Source organism: Trichomycterus rosablanca, chromosome 6, assembly GCF_030014385.1.
Source record: "Trichomycterus rosablanca isolate fTriRos1 chromosome 6, fTriRos1.hap1, whole genome shotgun sequence".
Classification (NCBI taxonomy): domain Eukaryota; kingdom Metazoa; phylum Chordata; class Actinopteri; order Siluriformes; family Trichomycteridae; genus Trichomycterus; species Trichomycterus rosablanca.
Genome location: NC_085993.1, coordinates 16,692,496 through 16,709,428, shown reverse-complemented (window position 1 = coordinate 16,709,428; position 16,933 = coordinate 16,692,496). Strand labels below are relative to the sequence as shown.

Here is a 16,933-nt window from a genome sequence, read left to right as displayed (position 1 = left end):
TATTTGATTTCTTTTAAATAAGAAATGAATCATTTTAATAATAATTATTATTTTAAGTTTAAACATTTACGATACAGCAGTCCTGCGATGATTACACATTGTTACCTGGGGAAGCAGACACGCCATGAACCTGATAAAGAAAAAGCTACCTATTGATAACCAAGCAGAAACTTCGGTATCAACATTATTTTATTGATATCCACATAAGCTGTGTTTGTGTTAACACACTTGGATGATTTATGTTTATGGCATTTTATGACATTTAGCAGATGCCTTTATCTAGCAACTGAGAATTAGGGATTATGCTTAACAGTGGCAACTTAGCAGAAGTGGGGCTAGAACCAGCAACCTATCGATTACTAGACTAGTTACTCAATCACTACGCTACTACTGCCCTTAGGATTTCTACAGAGGATTTCCGCTTTTGAAAATTAGTGCTAACATGGGAATTAAATGAATTGTTAGAAGTATAGCGTATAAAATGTGGTCTCAAATGTGAAATGGTTTTTGAAAATGCTTTAAATGTATTAAATCAAACTCATGTCAGACTGTTTTTTCATGAGCATGTAAAGTCTAATGAGCCACAGGAACTATACAGGAATTGTACATCTTTTAGTGGCACTGATTAGGAAGGCTGGTCTCAAAATGATCTTGACATTATAAGAGAATGTTGTACCTTCTCTTGTGGAACAGACCAGGAGGTTCAATTTAGAGGATTTATTATAAACTTTCAATATTGACTGGTGTCTTAATACAGAATATGCTGAACTGCACAGTGTAATAGTTAAGAAACATTTGAAAACTTTTAAAGACTAATTTGTAAAAGCATGTTTTTCCTTTTTTGCTTGCACTTGACCATACACAATCTATAAGGCAAAACCAACTTTTGACCTTAGTGGTTAAAAAAAACATGAAAAGCATATGCTTTCTGTAAACCATGAGCTGATTAAAGGGTCACTTTATAATTAAAGAGCAAGCTTTAATTTGCACTGTGCTTAAAATAAGTACTAAAACACGGTAAGGTGATATACATAATGTTAAAAATGTACATCTTAAAAGGCAGTCTCTAACACACACTTTTGTGTATGTTAAATGTGGTGACGGTGGGGGGTGTACATCTGTGCTGTCAGCAAAATTTTCTGATTCCTTAACTACCATCTATGTTAAGTGCCAACTTAGCACATGTATCAAATAAATTACGGTCATTTCTGAAACCAGAAAGTAATACGTCATCAGCCTGGCCTGGGAACACCCATTTCCCCAACCTGCCCATATAAACCCTGACATGAAAGTGGCAGCAGTGGGAGAAAGCTTTAGAAGGGGAGAAACAGGACTGGAGGACACTTGACAAGCCACTTAGGAAATCTGAAGAAAAGCTTTCAACATCTAAACATAAGAAATATACACAGCATTTCTATCCTATTGTAAGTATTAAGCAAATTAACACAAGTTTTATTTAAAAAATACAATGTTTATGGATTATTGTAGTGTTAATAGTTTCTTTTTAAATAATCTAATATGTGGCACAAAGTGATATTTAGCTTTTGCTGTTTGCTTTTGGTAATAGTGAAACATTTTGGTCAGTCTGTAATACTATAATATACATTTGGTCAGTTTTTTGTAAGACTAATTCAGTATTTTCTAAAGATTTAAAAAGGTAAATGTGTGGTGTATGGTCTGTACAAACAGATATGTGTCAGGAATCTATATTTTTATAATTTTAACAACAAAATTCATTACAATCTCTGAGTAAAATCATTAAAAACTGCATCAAATTGCACAATCCAACAAAGCATGTGTTGCACTTAAATGTGTCTCTTCAGGACATTTCTAAATAAAAAATTCATCCTATCACATTTTATTCACATCAGTTTTAGTTTTCTTCTGTCAAACAACTTGTTTTCCAGACACTTAAGAGCTTTTATAGGACACTGACCTGAATAGTACAGAACTTGTTTGTGAAGCACACTTTTCTTTAAAGCTCTAAGCCCAGCATGGGAGCATTTCAGATGAGAACAAATTGTAAAGTAGGGGTATGAATCACAAAGGGCATAAACAAAACACAGTTATTTGCAAACAGAAAGGAAAGGATGTTATTATGAACCACAGCCAACATCAGGATGATCTGAATAAGTTCCAAGAATTTTTCTAAATAACTAGAACTTGTTCCATTTGAGGTCAGTCTTCGTCACAGTCTTCGTCACTGTTCTTGTAGTGTAAGGCAGAGGCCACTTATTTTATTTATACAATGTGTGTAATAAATCATGTTTTCAAGATTTTCTAGGTTTTTCATGTAAGTCAGTGATGATAGTATTGCAAAAACCTCTGACCCTTCCCCCAAAGTCTAGGAAAAGAGGAAAAGGTATTGTGCAACTGCTCTATTCATGAGAGCCTATTCGCGTCAGACCTCGGGGGCAACGACCTAATTAAACCTACTGCCAGAATCATTGTTTTGGTTCTGCTTTTTAAGAGGTTATGTCTGGGTGGTTGAAGACAGCTGCCCCAATATACTTCAAACACACACACACAATAGCATGTTACTGCAGTGGTGCATTTTTAAAAGGATGTCTCTGCAGGGTTGCTGCTGTGACATGTTGTAAAACTAATTTTATTATTCTGATAACTGATGTAATTAATCTTGATCTACTTTTGGTGCAGTTTGTAGAAATACACCTCAATGCTAATCATACTTTAGTAAATCATTATAACATGACACATTCTGTGGCCAAAAGTATGTGGACACTTGACCTTACGCTTATGGGGCATCCTATTTATAAAAGAAAAACACTAGTATTAATATGGGGCTGTAATAGCCTCTATTCTTTTTGCAAGATTTTTAAGGCATTTTTCTGTGGGCATTTTTGGCTATTCAGTCAAAAGAAGGTTTGTTGGGTCAGGCAATGCTCACAATCGGTGTTCCAATTCATCCCAAAAGTACTCACTTGGTTTAAGGCAGTACTCTGTGCAGTTCCTTCAGACCAAATTTGTAAAATCATACACCGATCAGGTATAACATTACGACCACCATCCTAATATTGTGTTGGTCCCCTTTTGCTGCCAAAACAGCCCTGACCCATCGAGGCATGGACTCCACTAGACCCCTTAAGGTGTGCGGTGGTATCTGGCACTAAGATGTTAGCAGCAGATCCTTTAAGTCCTATAAGTTGCGAGGTGGGGCCTCCATGGATCAGACTTGTTTGTCCAGCACATCCACAGATGCTCGATTGGATTGAGATCTGGGGAATCTCCTTGGATCACTTTTGATAGATACTGACCACTGCAGACCACTCCACAATAGCTGTACTGTAGTTTTGGAGATGCTCTGACCCAGTCGTCTAGCCATCACAATTTGGCCCTTGTCAAATTTGCTTAAATCCTCACGCTTGCCCATTTTTCTTGCTTCTAACACATCAACTTTGAGGATAAAACGTTCACTTGCTGCATAATATATCTCACCCACTAACATGTGCAGTGATGAAGAGATAATCAGTGTTATTCACTTCACCTGTCAGTGGTCATAATGTTATGCCAGGTCAGTGTATATTGATGATCCTCACTGGTTACACTCACATAAAATGGGCTGGTTTGGCTTTACCCATTCACAAATATATAAATCAGTGGTTTCTTGTTAAGGTTGGAAAGAAAACCCAAACCTTCACCAAATGCTGAGACAAAATGACCATCAAAAGTGGATTAGAGTGGATTAGACACAGCAGCGCTGCTGGAGTTTTTAAACACCTCATTGTCACAGCTGGACTGAGAATTGTCCATAAATCAAAAATAAATCCAGCCAACAGCACCCCATGGGCAGCAACTGATGAAGGTCTAGAAGATGGCCATGGTCTGATCCACTCATACCAGCACAACACACACTAACACACCACCACCATGTTGTTGTCACTGCAGTGCTGAGAATGATCCACCACCTAAATAATACCTGCTCTGTGGGGGTCCTGACCATTAAAGAACAGGGTGAAAGCAGGCTAAAAAGGTATGTAGAGAAATAGATGGACTACAGTCAGTAATTGTAGAACTACAAAGTGCTTCTATATGGTAAGTGGAGCTGATAAAATGGACAGTAAGTGTAAAAACAAGGAGGTGGTTTTAATGTTATGGCTGATCGTGTATATGCTGCTGTTTTGTTTACACTTTTCAAGTTCTTAACAAGTTCTTTTTTTTTATTCTAGGTCCAGAAGAAATCATGGGGCTTTGTGGAATTTCCATCATCTTCCTGCTCCTTCCTCTCATGTCACATATGACTGAAGTTTCTCCTGGGTTTAAAATCCGCATCACTTCCAGAGGCCTGGAGATGTGTAAGAAATGACTGCACAAGTTATATTCAGATGATAAAACATAAATGATTAGGTCACTATGTCTTGTCTTCAAACTAAGTGGTGGTGTTGTGCTTTTTTTTAGTAAAGTATGAGACACAGAGGTTTGTGGAGCATGAGCTGGCAGGAATTACTATGCCAGAGATGCACGGCAAGAATGGAAACCTCCATTATTCCATTACAGAGTAAGTGAGGCCTTCATTCATTACTCATTAGACCTGAGGCCAAAATCAACTGCATGTGGTTCCACTGAATTCTAACCACAAATGCAAAGCAAAACAATTGTCCTTAACCTAGAGTAAACACACTAAAGCCATCCGTGTCTTATTTAAAGAAATATAATCACCATTTAATACATGTGACATACATAAACACAACACTGCAATATCACAAAAACTATAATATTGTTTGATTAATTCATCTTCAGTACCTGATTTATACTGATCAGGGTTGTGGATGGTACATTGCCACCCAGAAAAACTGGGTCCAAAATGACAATACACCCTGAACAGGGTAGTTATTCAAACACATTTCACCCACTCACACAGAGAGCATTTAGAACAGTCAGTTCACTTTGTGTATGTTTTTGGTATATGGGAGTAACCCAGAGTACCATCCACAACAAAAGAAGAAGAACATTCCAAACTTTATGAAGACAGTATAACAAAAATGTCTATGGACTTTTAAAGTTGAATCAAATTATGCTAGCAATGTGTAGTATGATGTTCAAAGGTGACTTATATTCATCTCTTGGTGTCTGTATGTAAGTTTAGTATTACACCCAATTATTACTGATTCTTAATCACTAAGTCTCCCCCATCATATGACAATGAGGGTCACCAGCTCCTTATTAAAATTGGTGTACAGATTATAGTAGGGGAGGCAGGAATGCTCTCAATTACTCTCTCTTTATGTTTTCACAAGCCAGTGGACTGAATAACTGGCCCATTTGTGACAACCATTTTCATTCCACCTCTTTCCCTGCCCTGTTTATTCTGCTTTATGCTGCGAAAGTTTGATTTCGTATTTCTTTTGATTAGTTTATGGGTTTCTGTTATTTTGGCCACCTGTTACTTTTGCCATTTCCCTTTTTGGTTTGTGGATCATTAGCCAAAGTATTGTTTTGCTTTGGTATTTTGTTTTGGTTAGGCATCCTGCATATTGGGTTCATCCATTGTGTTCACCTCACAGGTGCAGGGCTCTAAATGAGCACAACCCACCCTGTTACATGTTGTTACTTTATGAATTACCAAAAACAAAATTGTTAATTTCACAGATTCTGCTGATTCTGCAAATAAAAAACAAGATTAAATAAATACAACCCAAACCAATATTAATTAAATACAAACCATAATTCCAAAAAAGTTTGGACATTATGCAAAATGCTTAAAAAGACTTATACTGTATTTAAGCAAAAACAGTACATAGTTTTATTATATATTTTTTTTTATTGCTTAATAATTGGTTTGAAACCAAATACATCAACTGATGCAGAAATTAAAAAATTGCAGAATTATTTTTTTCATTTGCTATTTTGAATCTTCATCTGCTGACTATGTTGGGTTTTTTAATGCTACACTGACATCTACATGAAGACATCTATTATTATCATAAATAGTTTGACTCCTCAGACCACAATACACATTATCACTGTGCATCAGTCCAATTTCAGGTGAGCCTGAGCCCAGAATCTGTTGAAGATATATGGTGTCAACTATAAAAGTTCTGTTTATTAATTAAAGTCTATTTAAATTGTATTGCAATAGCAAGCATATGTTTTCTAGAAATACATTCACATTTTTGACTAATTTTAACATTAAAAAATAAACAGAAAGAAATAGGTATTTAGCTTTATGTTTATTTTTTTCCTAGATAAAATATTTCCTCACTTAGAGCTCTTAGTCTTTTAGTCGTTTTAGTTTGTACAAACTATTTTTCCATTTCTTTATGAACTATGCAGCTAAACAAATGTGAGTAATGTACATGCTGTTTTTGAGATTGCATTAAATTTTGAAAAGAAAATAACAAACACTATGTATAACCCTGTACCACACGTGCTAGTAACATGTTCAATATGTGAAAAATACTGTATATCTGTAAATATTTTGAGTACTAGTCGTTGACCTGTTTCAAATTTCTCTGCAGTTGGACGCAAGGCCTAGTTTCTAAATCTGTTTGTAATTTCACAGTGTGAATATAACAGCGTTGAACATGACTGCAGACCTGAGTTTCTATCCCACAGATGGACTGCTCTTTGAGGTGGAAAACTCATCCATCACTATTAACTTTCAGAGACGTGTCATCTACTGGCTCCTGTAAGTTTGCATTATAAATGCATTGTTAGTGCATTCTTTGCCATTTGTAGTCGCAGGTATATCCTTTAATCTGATTCAGAATGTTAGATGACCACATAACTTTATTTATTACCAACATATTTATTACCAACATGAAGCGAATACAATTGAGGTTAAAGTTTACATACGACTTATAAGGGATATGTATTTTATGGCAGTCTTGGGATTTCAACAGCTTTCCCAGATGTTCTTTTATCTGCATCTAAACAACTGGAACACCTGCTTCTCATACTTCAAATAAATCTCTCTCAAAAATGTGTAAAATTTGATTTCCTTTGTTTATTTTAAACAAGCCTAGCTTTTGTATTATGTAAAAATATTCTTTGAAGAAAAGCTTTTAAGAAACTAATTGTTCCTATAATTTCTATAATATAATATTATTTGGGGTCATTCTTTTGTGAAAGTCCAACAATTACCAGTAAAACCAGTAAAGCACATTGTACTCTATTACTTTATAAATATCATGACATGTCATGTATAACTCTATAAAAGCTAAGATTCTAAAAACTAACTTCTAAAAACTAACATGTCATTACCAAATTAATATGGCATATAATGTATATGAATTCCACAATGAATTCTACAACAAACACACCTTTCAATGATATTTGAAGCCACGTGATTGTGTGAAGTGTGGTGGACCTTAGTTTTCATTACCTGTACAGTCAACTTTTTGGACAGTGATTTAAATGTGAATGGTCAAGGAAAGAAATGAGGAATTAACATATTTCTCTGGAGTCAAAATACAATAAGATGTTCATTCATTCTTTTTTTCATTTTCATTAACCGCTTTTTTGTGGTTAGGGTGGCAGCAGGTCCAGTTCTACTGGGAAACAATGGGCGTAAGACAGAAATGCCCTGGACAGGGCACCAATCCATCGCAGGGCTTTGGCCACCCCCATTGCAGACATTGCCAATCATGTCTGTGTACACACCTGCCCAGCCGATAGCACCGCTGAGATTTGATTAGGATCTCTTTGGTGGTGGGCTAGCGTAATAGACTGCTGTGCCACCCAAGTTTGCCCAGTTTACAAATTACAGTATGTTAGATCATCATTCTCATCTTGTGTTTATCATCATATAAGATCCATGGTGTTTTTTTTACCACAATACCTCAATTATTACCAATAACATGCACATGTACATGCTTACATTTTGTCCTTATATTATACCGACTAAATCAGTCAGTATTTACCTTTTAAAAATGCTATAGCATAACAGTTACCCATATGTACAACTTTATAACTGATTATTGTCTTGTCTCTATTAGCCAAGATAAGGGTGCCATTAATGCCTCTGCAGAAGGTGTGAACATCAACACTATCCTCCACTTTGCCAAAGATAACCTGGGGCGTCTCAAGATCACCAATGTCACCTGTGATGCTTCCATCGCTAAAATGAGGGCCAAGTTTGGCGGGTTTTTTGGGTACTGGATCTCTAAAATTAAAGAATACTTTATCTAGTCATGCTTTCTGGTAATAGTGATATTGTTCAGCTATTATGTATGCATGCATATTAAAATACAGAGTACTTTATTTTGATATTTGATATCATGTTTGCAGCAAGGTGTATGAATTTGTCTCAGCCTTCCTAAGCACAGGAATGCGCTTCATCCTAAACAAGCAGGTTTGTCTTCAGACTATAGTTGAAAACAATGTTATGGTATTTGTGAAATAGCATTATTATAAACTGATTTCATTTCAGATTTGTCCTGCACTGAATCATGCTGGGCTAGTGCTGATCAACCAGCTGTTGGAGACGGTTCCAGGTCAGTCAAGACTTTGACTTTGTTTATATCAATGTGTTTGTATTTTCATGTTCTGCATCACTAATGCTGAGCTTCTGTTTGTGTGTGTGCAGTGCAAACCGATGTGGATAAATATGTGGGCATTGATTATTCACTGTTGAGTGACCCTGTGGTTACTGGCACTAGTCTGGATATGGACTTTAGGGTGAGTGGTAAACAATTTAACACAATTCAACCTGAGCAACATGCACTATATGGCCAAAGGTAAAGCTTGTTGGACATCCTGTTATTTTTTATGGTCATAACAATGTTTACTCCTCTGGCAAGGGTTTCCACAAGATTGTTTGTGTGTCTGTGGGGACTGGGGAAAGAACATTTATGTTGTGGTTACTACTCTTATACACAGTAAAAAGGTTAAAAAAAAAAACTTTGAAAAAGTGTTTACAATAAGATACTAAATAAACTGTTAAGAGGTTATCACAGTGGCTCAGTGAGTAGCACTGTTGCCTCACAGCGAGAAGGTCCACAAGTTGAGCGGTCCAGGTCCTTTCTGTGTGAAGTTTGCATGTTCTCCCCGTGTCTGTGTGGGTTCTCTCCAGGAGCTCCGGTTTACTCTCACAGTCCAAAGACATGCAGTCAGATTAATTGTAGATTCAAAATTTGCCCTATGTGTGTGTGTGTGTGTGTGTTTGCCCTGTGATGGACTGGCGACCTGTTTGGGGAATTTCCTGCCCTGCTCCCAATAAATCAGACCCCCCACAACCCAGATCAGGATGAAGAACAGACAATTAATAAATGAATGGAAGTGTAATTGGAGGGGACACTTCTGGGCAGTAGAAGTATGATAGTTAAGGTGCTGGACCAGTAATTAGAAAGTTGCTGGTTCAAGTCCTAATATCACCAAGTTGACACTGTTGGCCACCTGAGCAAGACCCTTAACCCTCAATTGCTCAAATTGTGTTTAGTCATAATTGTAAGTTGCTTTGGATAAAAGCGTCTGCTAAATGCTGTAAATGTAAAATGGGGAGCACAAGGATAACCAAAATTACTCACTCACTCACTTTCTTAACCGCTTATCCAATTAGGGTGCAATCGGTGCAAGGCACACAGTAACACCCTGGACGGGGCGCCAGTCCATCGCAGCGCAAACACACATACACACACATACACTCACCCATTCACTTACAGGACAATTCAGTGTCTCCAATTAACCTGACTGCATGTTTTTGGACTGTGGGAGGAAACCGGAGCTCCCGGAGGAGACCCACGCAGACACGGGGATAACATGCAAACTCTGCACAGAAAGGACCCGGACCACCATGCCTGCCGATCTTCACCTTCACACCTTCTTGCTGTGAGGTGACAGTGCTACCCACTGAGCCACGGTGCCTCCCTAACCAAAATAAATACAGTTTAAAATGAAATAACTCCATGAAACTTTATGATATTAATATGGGATATGGATTGGAGCCCTACTGGTGGCTGCTGAGCATAGTACAGGTAAGCTCCAAAACGATGGTGTAAAACAAATATGCCCTCCTCCAGACACGTTCATTACTGCTTAGTGTGGCATAAACGTTTTAATTATTGACCAGTTAATATAGTAAGTAAGTAAGTAAGTAAATTTTATTTATAAAGCACTCTTAAAACAACTTACATTGACCAAAGTGCTGTACATCGAACAAGCATACATAAGACACCATTATGTTTAATAGACTAAACAATTATAATTACCACGGCTCCTCACTGTTCAAATGCCAGCTTATAAAGGTATGTTTTTAGGAGTGATTTAAAAACAGCGGCCGAAGGTGCTTGTCGAATATTAGGAGGTAGAGTGTTCCATAGCCTCGGAGCATAAACTGCAAATGCACGATCACCTTTTAGCTTCAAACGAGCCCTAGGAACAGTCAACAAATTCTGAGTGGCTGATCTTAAAGATCGCTGTGCGGTTGCGGGAGAAAGCATACCACTGAGATAAGCCGGGGCTTGACCATTAAGCGCTTTAAAAACAAAAAAAAGCACTTTAAACTGAATCCTGTGCTGAACAGGCAGCCAATGTAGTGAGGCAAGGACTGGTGTAATATGGTTTCTTTTCTTGGTATTAGTCAGTAACCTTGCTGCTGCATTCTGGACTACCTGTAAGCGCCGCAACAGAGACTGACCAATCCCAATATACAGAGAATTACAGTAGTCAATTCTTGAAGAAATTAATGCATGAATAACTTTTTCCAGGTCAGAATAGCAGAGAGACTTATAGACTAAACAGTTGATGTTGTCAAGTCAAAAAGAAAAACACGTTTGTACGAAAATAAATCTCTTTCTGTGCAGGGTATGTTCTATAACCTGCAGAATATAAATGACACTCTTGAGAACACTGCAGCGAATCCAGTAATAAGAAAGTATGACCGCATGATATACCTGGTTCTGTCTGAGTACTTCTTTGACAGTGGACTCTACTCTTATTACAAAGGAGGGGTGTTCAGGATGCACATATCAAATGAACGAGTAAGATTCCTCTTTTAATTAATTTTATGTTCAGAAAATGGTACCAAGTTATAAAACAATCTTGTTCAAATATTTTTAGATGTCAAAAGACTTGGAGATGCTTCTCAGGACCACCTACTTTGGAGCCATCATGTTATTGGTGAGAGCGTTGTGTTCTACATTTGTGCTATTGAGCTTTTAGTCTGGAATGAAATCTTGAGATGTATATTGGTAATTTTAATTAATGTTAATACACTTCTTATCTCTTTTAGAACCCTGCATTGATGGAAGCTCCAATCTCGTTGGAGATGGAGGTCACTTCAGCCCCTAAATCCACCATCAAGACCTCAGGTGCTACTGTGTCTGTCCATTCTGGGGTCAGAGTTCTGGTCCTTCCCCCAGGAAGACCACCTGTCCAACTCAGCAGTATGACCATGGTAAGGACATGGATGTTATGGACTAGCCACTCCGTATGTCAGTGAGTTTCCAGACCTTTAATAACCAGTCTACTCAATTTCCTCTTTTTTTTTTTTGTTTGTACATTGAACATTTTTACACACATGCAAATAAGAATAAGTTCAGACCTTTACTTTAAAAATACAGGTAGGCAGTATTGCAAAGTCTCTAATTGGGAGTAAAGAGGAACCTGGCACCAGAGCGAATAGCAATGTAAGGATGTAGGAGCACTCCAAGATAGGCCAGACCAGGCCAGACCATGGAGAGATTTAAATGTAAAGAGCAGAATGTTATATTTAATATGTAACGTTACCGGGAGTCAGTGCAGTTAACTAAGAATGGGGGTGATGTGGGCCAATTTTTATGAGCACTCTTGTCACATACTTTTGAATGCATGGCATTCACTATTTGCTTGTGTTATTTCCTTATGGATCAACACTAAATGCTTCACTCGGCAGTACATCCAGTTTATGGTACACTATATAAACAAAAGTATGTGAACACCTGACCAGCTTGTTGTAAACTCCAATTAGAAACCATTAGCGTTAATATGGAGTCATGATCTTACACCCAACCTTGCTTTGTGCATGGGGCACAGTTATGCTAAAACAAGACTGGACCTTCCCCAAAGTCAGTTTATTTATTAGAATTTTAACGTCGTTTTACACACTTTGGTTACATTCATGACAGAAACGGTAGTTACTCGTTACACAAGATTCATCAGCTCACAAGTTTAATGTCAAACACAGTCATGGACAATTTTGTATCTCCAATTTACCCGTGGGAGGAAACTGGAGCCCGGAGGAAACCCACACAGACACGGGGAGAACATGCAAACTCCACACAGAAAGGACCCAGACCGCCCCACCTGGGGAACCAGGACCTTCCTGCTGTGAGGCAACAGTGCTACCCACTGAGCCAGGGTGCCATCCTCCCCAAAGTCAGAAGGGCATTATTTAATGAACATAATTTATTTTATACACCTGTTAGCAAAGACTGTGGCTGAAACACATGAACTTCTAATTACAAGGGGTGTCCACATAATTTTCTGAACAGCACCAGAAAAAGGATGTGTTCCAGATGGCACACTGTGTCCTTCAGATCATAATCTAAATTTTTTTCTCTACTGGTAGGAGTCTAAGTTCAATGCCAAGGTTTCCATGAAAGAGAAGAGGCTGTCTATTAATCTGGATCTGAGAAGGTACATGCTTCTCCTTTTACTTTTATTCTGGATGCATCCGTGAATGAACAGTAGATTCAGTTACTGTAATGGACATGAAATATTTTTATTTTCTGCTTTTCTTTTAGGTTTAAAATCTTTTCTACCCAGTCTGCTTTGGAGTCATTAGCTGTAAGACATTCTTTTAATATTGAATTTTCCTTTTGTTCAAATATTGTATTGCTTTGTAAGAGTTCTGATTGCTACTGGCTGAATATTTACTCTTTATAGCTGATTCCACTGCAAGCACCACTGAAGACCATGTTGCAAATTACTGTTGTGCCCCTCCTGAACAGTAAGTCACACTTAATGACCATTTATGGCTTGTGATTTCAACATGTTTTGCAAAACAGACTACATCAAGTGTGTTGTTTATCTTAAACATTCAATGTCACTTGTAAAACAAAAAAAGTCTGTTTGAAATCAAGAGAGCCTTGATACCCAGTTTTCTCCACAAAAGGCCAGTGTGGCTGCAGGTTCTCACATCAATCTGGCTGAAACTTCACTTGATAACACTTTTTAACACTTTGTAAAATGTATAAACTTTATAAAACAATGTGTATTACATTAAAGCATAAAAAAGCCAAAGCCTTTAACATTTTCAAACTAAAAAATGACTCTAGTGCACCACATTACCTCACCAGTTCAGAAAATATTAAACCAGTCACACCCACATCTGACTTCCTCAACCACAGTGGACTAAAATGAACTTTGAGCCTTTCATAAGCCAAATACAGTCGACCCTTGACTTACGAAATTTAATTGGTTCCAAAGGGCTGTTCTTAAGTCAAAATGTTCGTTCGTTAAATCTATTTTTCCCATAAGACATAATGTAAATAGAATTAATCCGTGTCAGGCCTCCCAAACCACCCCCTTACCTAACCTTTCTAATGTCTTAAATGCTCTTTTTTGTTATAAATACAAGTATATTTTCCCTTAAATGATAGAATAGACATTACTGTAATAAACAACAATACACAGTAGTACTGTACATAAAACACACATCAGATCTCAGTACAGTACGTGTGCTGTACTATACACCATAATAAATTTCCTTCTTTTTATATAAAATGTATCTACCAGAAACAGCAATAACTCTCATATTTCTTTATTATGTCCTTATTTATTTCAATAGTGTTGTATTTTGTAGGTGTAATTGCATGAAAGAAAGAATATTTACTCAGCCGAATTCCTTCTTCTCTCTTACTCACTGTCCCCGCTGTCTGATACACAGTGACAGCTACTTGCAGGAGTAATTATACAACACGACAAATAGTGATTTTTTTCTGATTTTTTTCCACTGTCCAAATGTTTGCTCACTGTTTGTATATAGAGAGAGAGAGACGGCCGGAGTCAACTTGTTCGTGACGTCACGTGTTTCGCGAATTTCTGTTCGTAATCCGATATTTGTTTGTACGTTAAGTTGAAAAAGATCGCTCGTAACTCAAGGGTCTACTGTAATACAATACACACTTTAAACATTGATAGTGATACTAGAATTATGTTAGCAAGACGTTTTTAGCAGCAGCCTACCACCATCAACATCTCAACCTAGAATCCCGGGCTGTGCTATCGACCATGGCCAGGCACACAAACAGGCACAAATTGCTGTGCCTGAGCAAGGGATATCTCGAACAAGTTTCATTGCGGCTGTGCACTTGTGACCTCTGCTGACTGGTCGAGGTGCCTGTATGAGTGGTGGGGTATTTGTGAACTTGGCATCTGTAAGGCTCCGCCACTGGCTTAGTTTACCTCTTAACATAATGTCATGTGTTCTCCCAAAGATTACACCAAAAAAGGTGTACAGATCCCTCTGCCTGATGGAATTGACATCATTGAAGATGTGGTTGAGTATCACAATGTAAGTAATGAAACAATTTGAATGTACAACTTTAAGACAAATATGCCAGCGGTGTAATAAAGTCCTCTAAATTCACCTTTACTTTACAATCCTCCAGGGCTACGTCGTTATTGGAGCCAACCTGAAGTTCAGAAGTGGCTTGAAGGAGCTGATTGAGAAGAATTCATCTTAAGAACATCTACAATCAATAAAAAAGTTGGGACAGTATGTATATGCTAATAAAAACTGAATTTGTAAATCTGCTTAGACCTGTATTAAAACCAGGGTCTGCCATAGAATGGGTGGGCATATACATGTTGGTTTATTTGTTTATTAGGATTTCAACATCATGTTTTACACACTTTACACAAGTCTTTAATGTCATGGACAATTTAGTATCTCCAAATTACCTCACTTGCATGTCTTTGGACTGTGGGAGGAAACCGGAGCTCCCGGAGGAAACTCCACGCAGACACAGGGAGAACATGCAAACTCCACACAGAAAGGACGCGAACCACTGTTGGGCCCTTGAGCAAGGCCCTTAACCCTCAATTGCTTAGACAGTATTTACATTTTTGGTATTTAGCAGACGCGTTTATCCACTGTTGCTCAAGAGCCCAACAGTGGCAACCTGGCGGTGGTGGGGCTTGAACCAGAAACCTTTCGGTTACTAGTCCAGTACCTTAACCACTTGGGTACTGGCTACTGTCACAGTACTGTAAGTCGCTTTGGATAAAAGCGTCTGCCAATAGCTGAAAATGTAAATGGTATAAAGTAGATGATCAAACATCAACATTTGCTGTAATTTTTGATGTAATACAGGTCAAAGAGCATTTACAAATCAGTGCTTTATGATCAGTTTACATACTGTTGCAAGTTTTTTGGAACTGAGCTGTTATTTTACTGCTAAACTTAGTAAGAACTGTTTCATGGCTTCATGTGGTGCTTATTACATAACACTGCATATACAGTATAATGTACAGTACAGACTGTGACAGATACACTCATTAATCATATTGCTACATATATTGTCATATTTAGTATATCTTTTTTTTTTTTTTTTATACTAAACTTTATATGCACATATTTTATCATTACTGTATTACTCCCTGAAATGTATTTTCCTTGTTTTAACACTGGTTATAAAGTCTTTTATAAACAATTTATACTATGACTGTTGGTGCTTTCTTAAAAGATGTTTAAAATAAAAGAGCCTTTGCTCTTTACCATGTCACATGTGGCAAAACTTTACTTGTTTCCTTATTCATCTTTAGTATTCTTATTCTGATCAATGTAGCAGCAGGTGAAGAGCCTACCCAGAAACACTAGGACACTGACTAAAGGGAAGTTTTCAAACCAGGTCCCGAAAGCTTGGCTGACCTCACACATGGAAGACAACAAAGACTTTTGTTGTGGTGTGATGAGCCTAAAGCAAAACTTGTTGGCTTGAATTATAGGCAGTGCGTGGCATGCTCATAATGCTTTGTTGGTGGTAGCATCATGTCATGTGGATGCCTTTTAGTAGCAGGGAGTGGTCATATGATTAGGTTTAATGTAAAAATGAATACTGCACAGTACAGAGTAATCTTGGATTAAAAACCCTGTGTATTTCTATGCTAGCCCACTGCTAAAACACTTAAGTGGTTTGAAAATTATGAAACTGGATGTCTAAGTGATTCTATCTACATCAAAGGTCTGTGCTAAGACCTCATATTGCTGTACAACACCGCTCCCTTTACTAGTGGCAGCCTAGTGGGTAGAGCTTTGGGCCATCAACTGATAGGTTGAGAGTTCGAATCCCAGCCTGCCATGCAGCCACTGTTGGGCCCTTGAGCAAGACCCTGAACCCCCTGCTTCAGGGGCACCGTACAATGACCCTGCGCTCTGACCCCAGCTTCCAAACAAGGATACGGGGATACGCAAAGAAATAATTTCATTGTACTGTACACCTGTATATGTATATATGACAATTGCATTCTATTCTATTCTATTAACCTGGCACAAGACACTAAAGGGGTTTAAATAAAAAATCCACCACCTTCAACTTATGTCCATATGCCCCCCGCATACGTTTACTTAAGGCTTTATGGTGTTTTCTTTCACCTCCCAAAAACATGCAAACAGTGAATTACTCACTTACTCACTTTTTAATTGCTTATCCAATTAGGGTCACGTTGGGTGCTGGAGCCTATCCCAGCTTTTCAATGGGCGCAAGGCACACAGTAACACCCTGGACAGGGAGCAAACACACATACACAGGGCACTATCACAGGGCAAACACACATACACATACATTGTCTCCAATTAACCTCACTTGCATGTTTTTGGACTGTGGGAGGAAACCGGAGCTCCCAGAGAAAACCCACGCAGACACGGAGTTATTCAGCTTTACGGCAACATATCTACTTTGACCCTGACCATTATGAGGTCATTTGAAAAAAATAGTTAATGTAAAATCTTGTCTGTATTCATGTCTAAAAAAATTAATCTCAATCTCCAAAA

The 16,933-nt window shown here is 37.8% G+C and overlaps 1 protein-coding gene across 1 annotated transcript; it reads left to right on the top strand.

The window, feature by feature from the left end:
• The first annotated feature begins 1,343 nt into the window (after positions 1 to 1,343).
• On the top strand, positions 1,344 to 15,597 carry pltp (phospholipid transfer protein). The gene is made up of 16 exons (XM_062996664.1): positions 1,344 to 1,424; positions 4,188 to 4,313; positions 4,417 to 4,516; positions 6,521 to 6,646; positions 7,956 to 8,111; positions 8,248 to 8,311; positions 8,390 to 8,453; positions 8,546 to 8,637; positions 10,761 to 10,937; positions 11,017 to 11,076; positions 11,189 to 11,353; positions 12,506 to 12,573; positions 12,681 to 12,723; positions 12,823 to 12,886; positions 14,376 to 14,452; positions 14,550 to 15,597. The coding sequence occupies exons 2-16, from the start codon at positions 4,202 to 4,204 to the stop codon at positions 14,622 to 14,624; spliced, it is 1,443 nt and encodes a 480-aa protein (XP_062852734.1). The 5' UTR covers positions 1,344 to 1,424; positions 4,188 to 4,201; the 3' UTR covers positions 14,625 to 15,597.
• The last annotated feature ends 1,336 nt before the right edge of the window (positions 15,598 to 16,933 follow it).

Excerpts from the sequence above, each read along its gene's own strand:
- pltp (XM_062996664.1), top strand. The coding sequence starts at position 4,202 with ATGGGGCTTTGTGGAATTTCCATCATCTTCCTGCTCCTTCCTCTCATG. Across the intron at positions 8,638-10,760 it reads GTCTGGATATGGACTTTAGG|GGTATGTTCTATAACCTGCA; the intron begins GTGAGTGGTAAA and ends CTTTCTGTGCAG. Across the intron at positions 12,887-14,375 it reads TGTTGTGCCCCTCCTGAACA|ATTACACCAAAAAAGGTGTA; the intron begins GTAAGTCACACT and ends GTTCTCCCAAAG.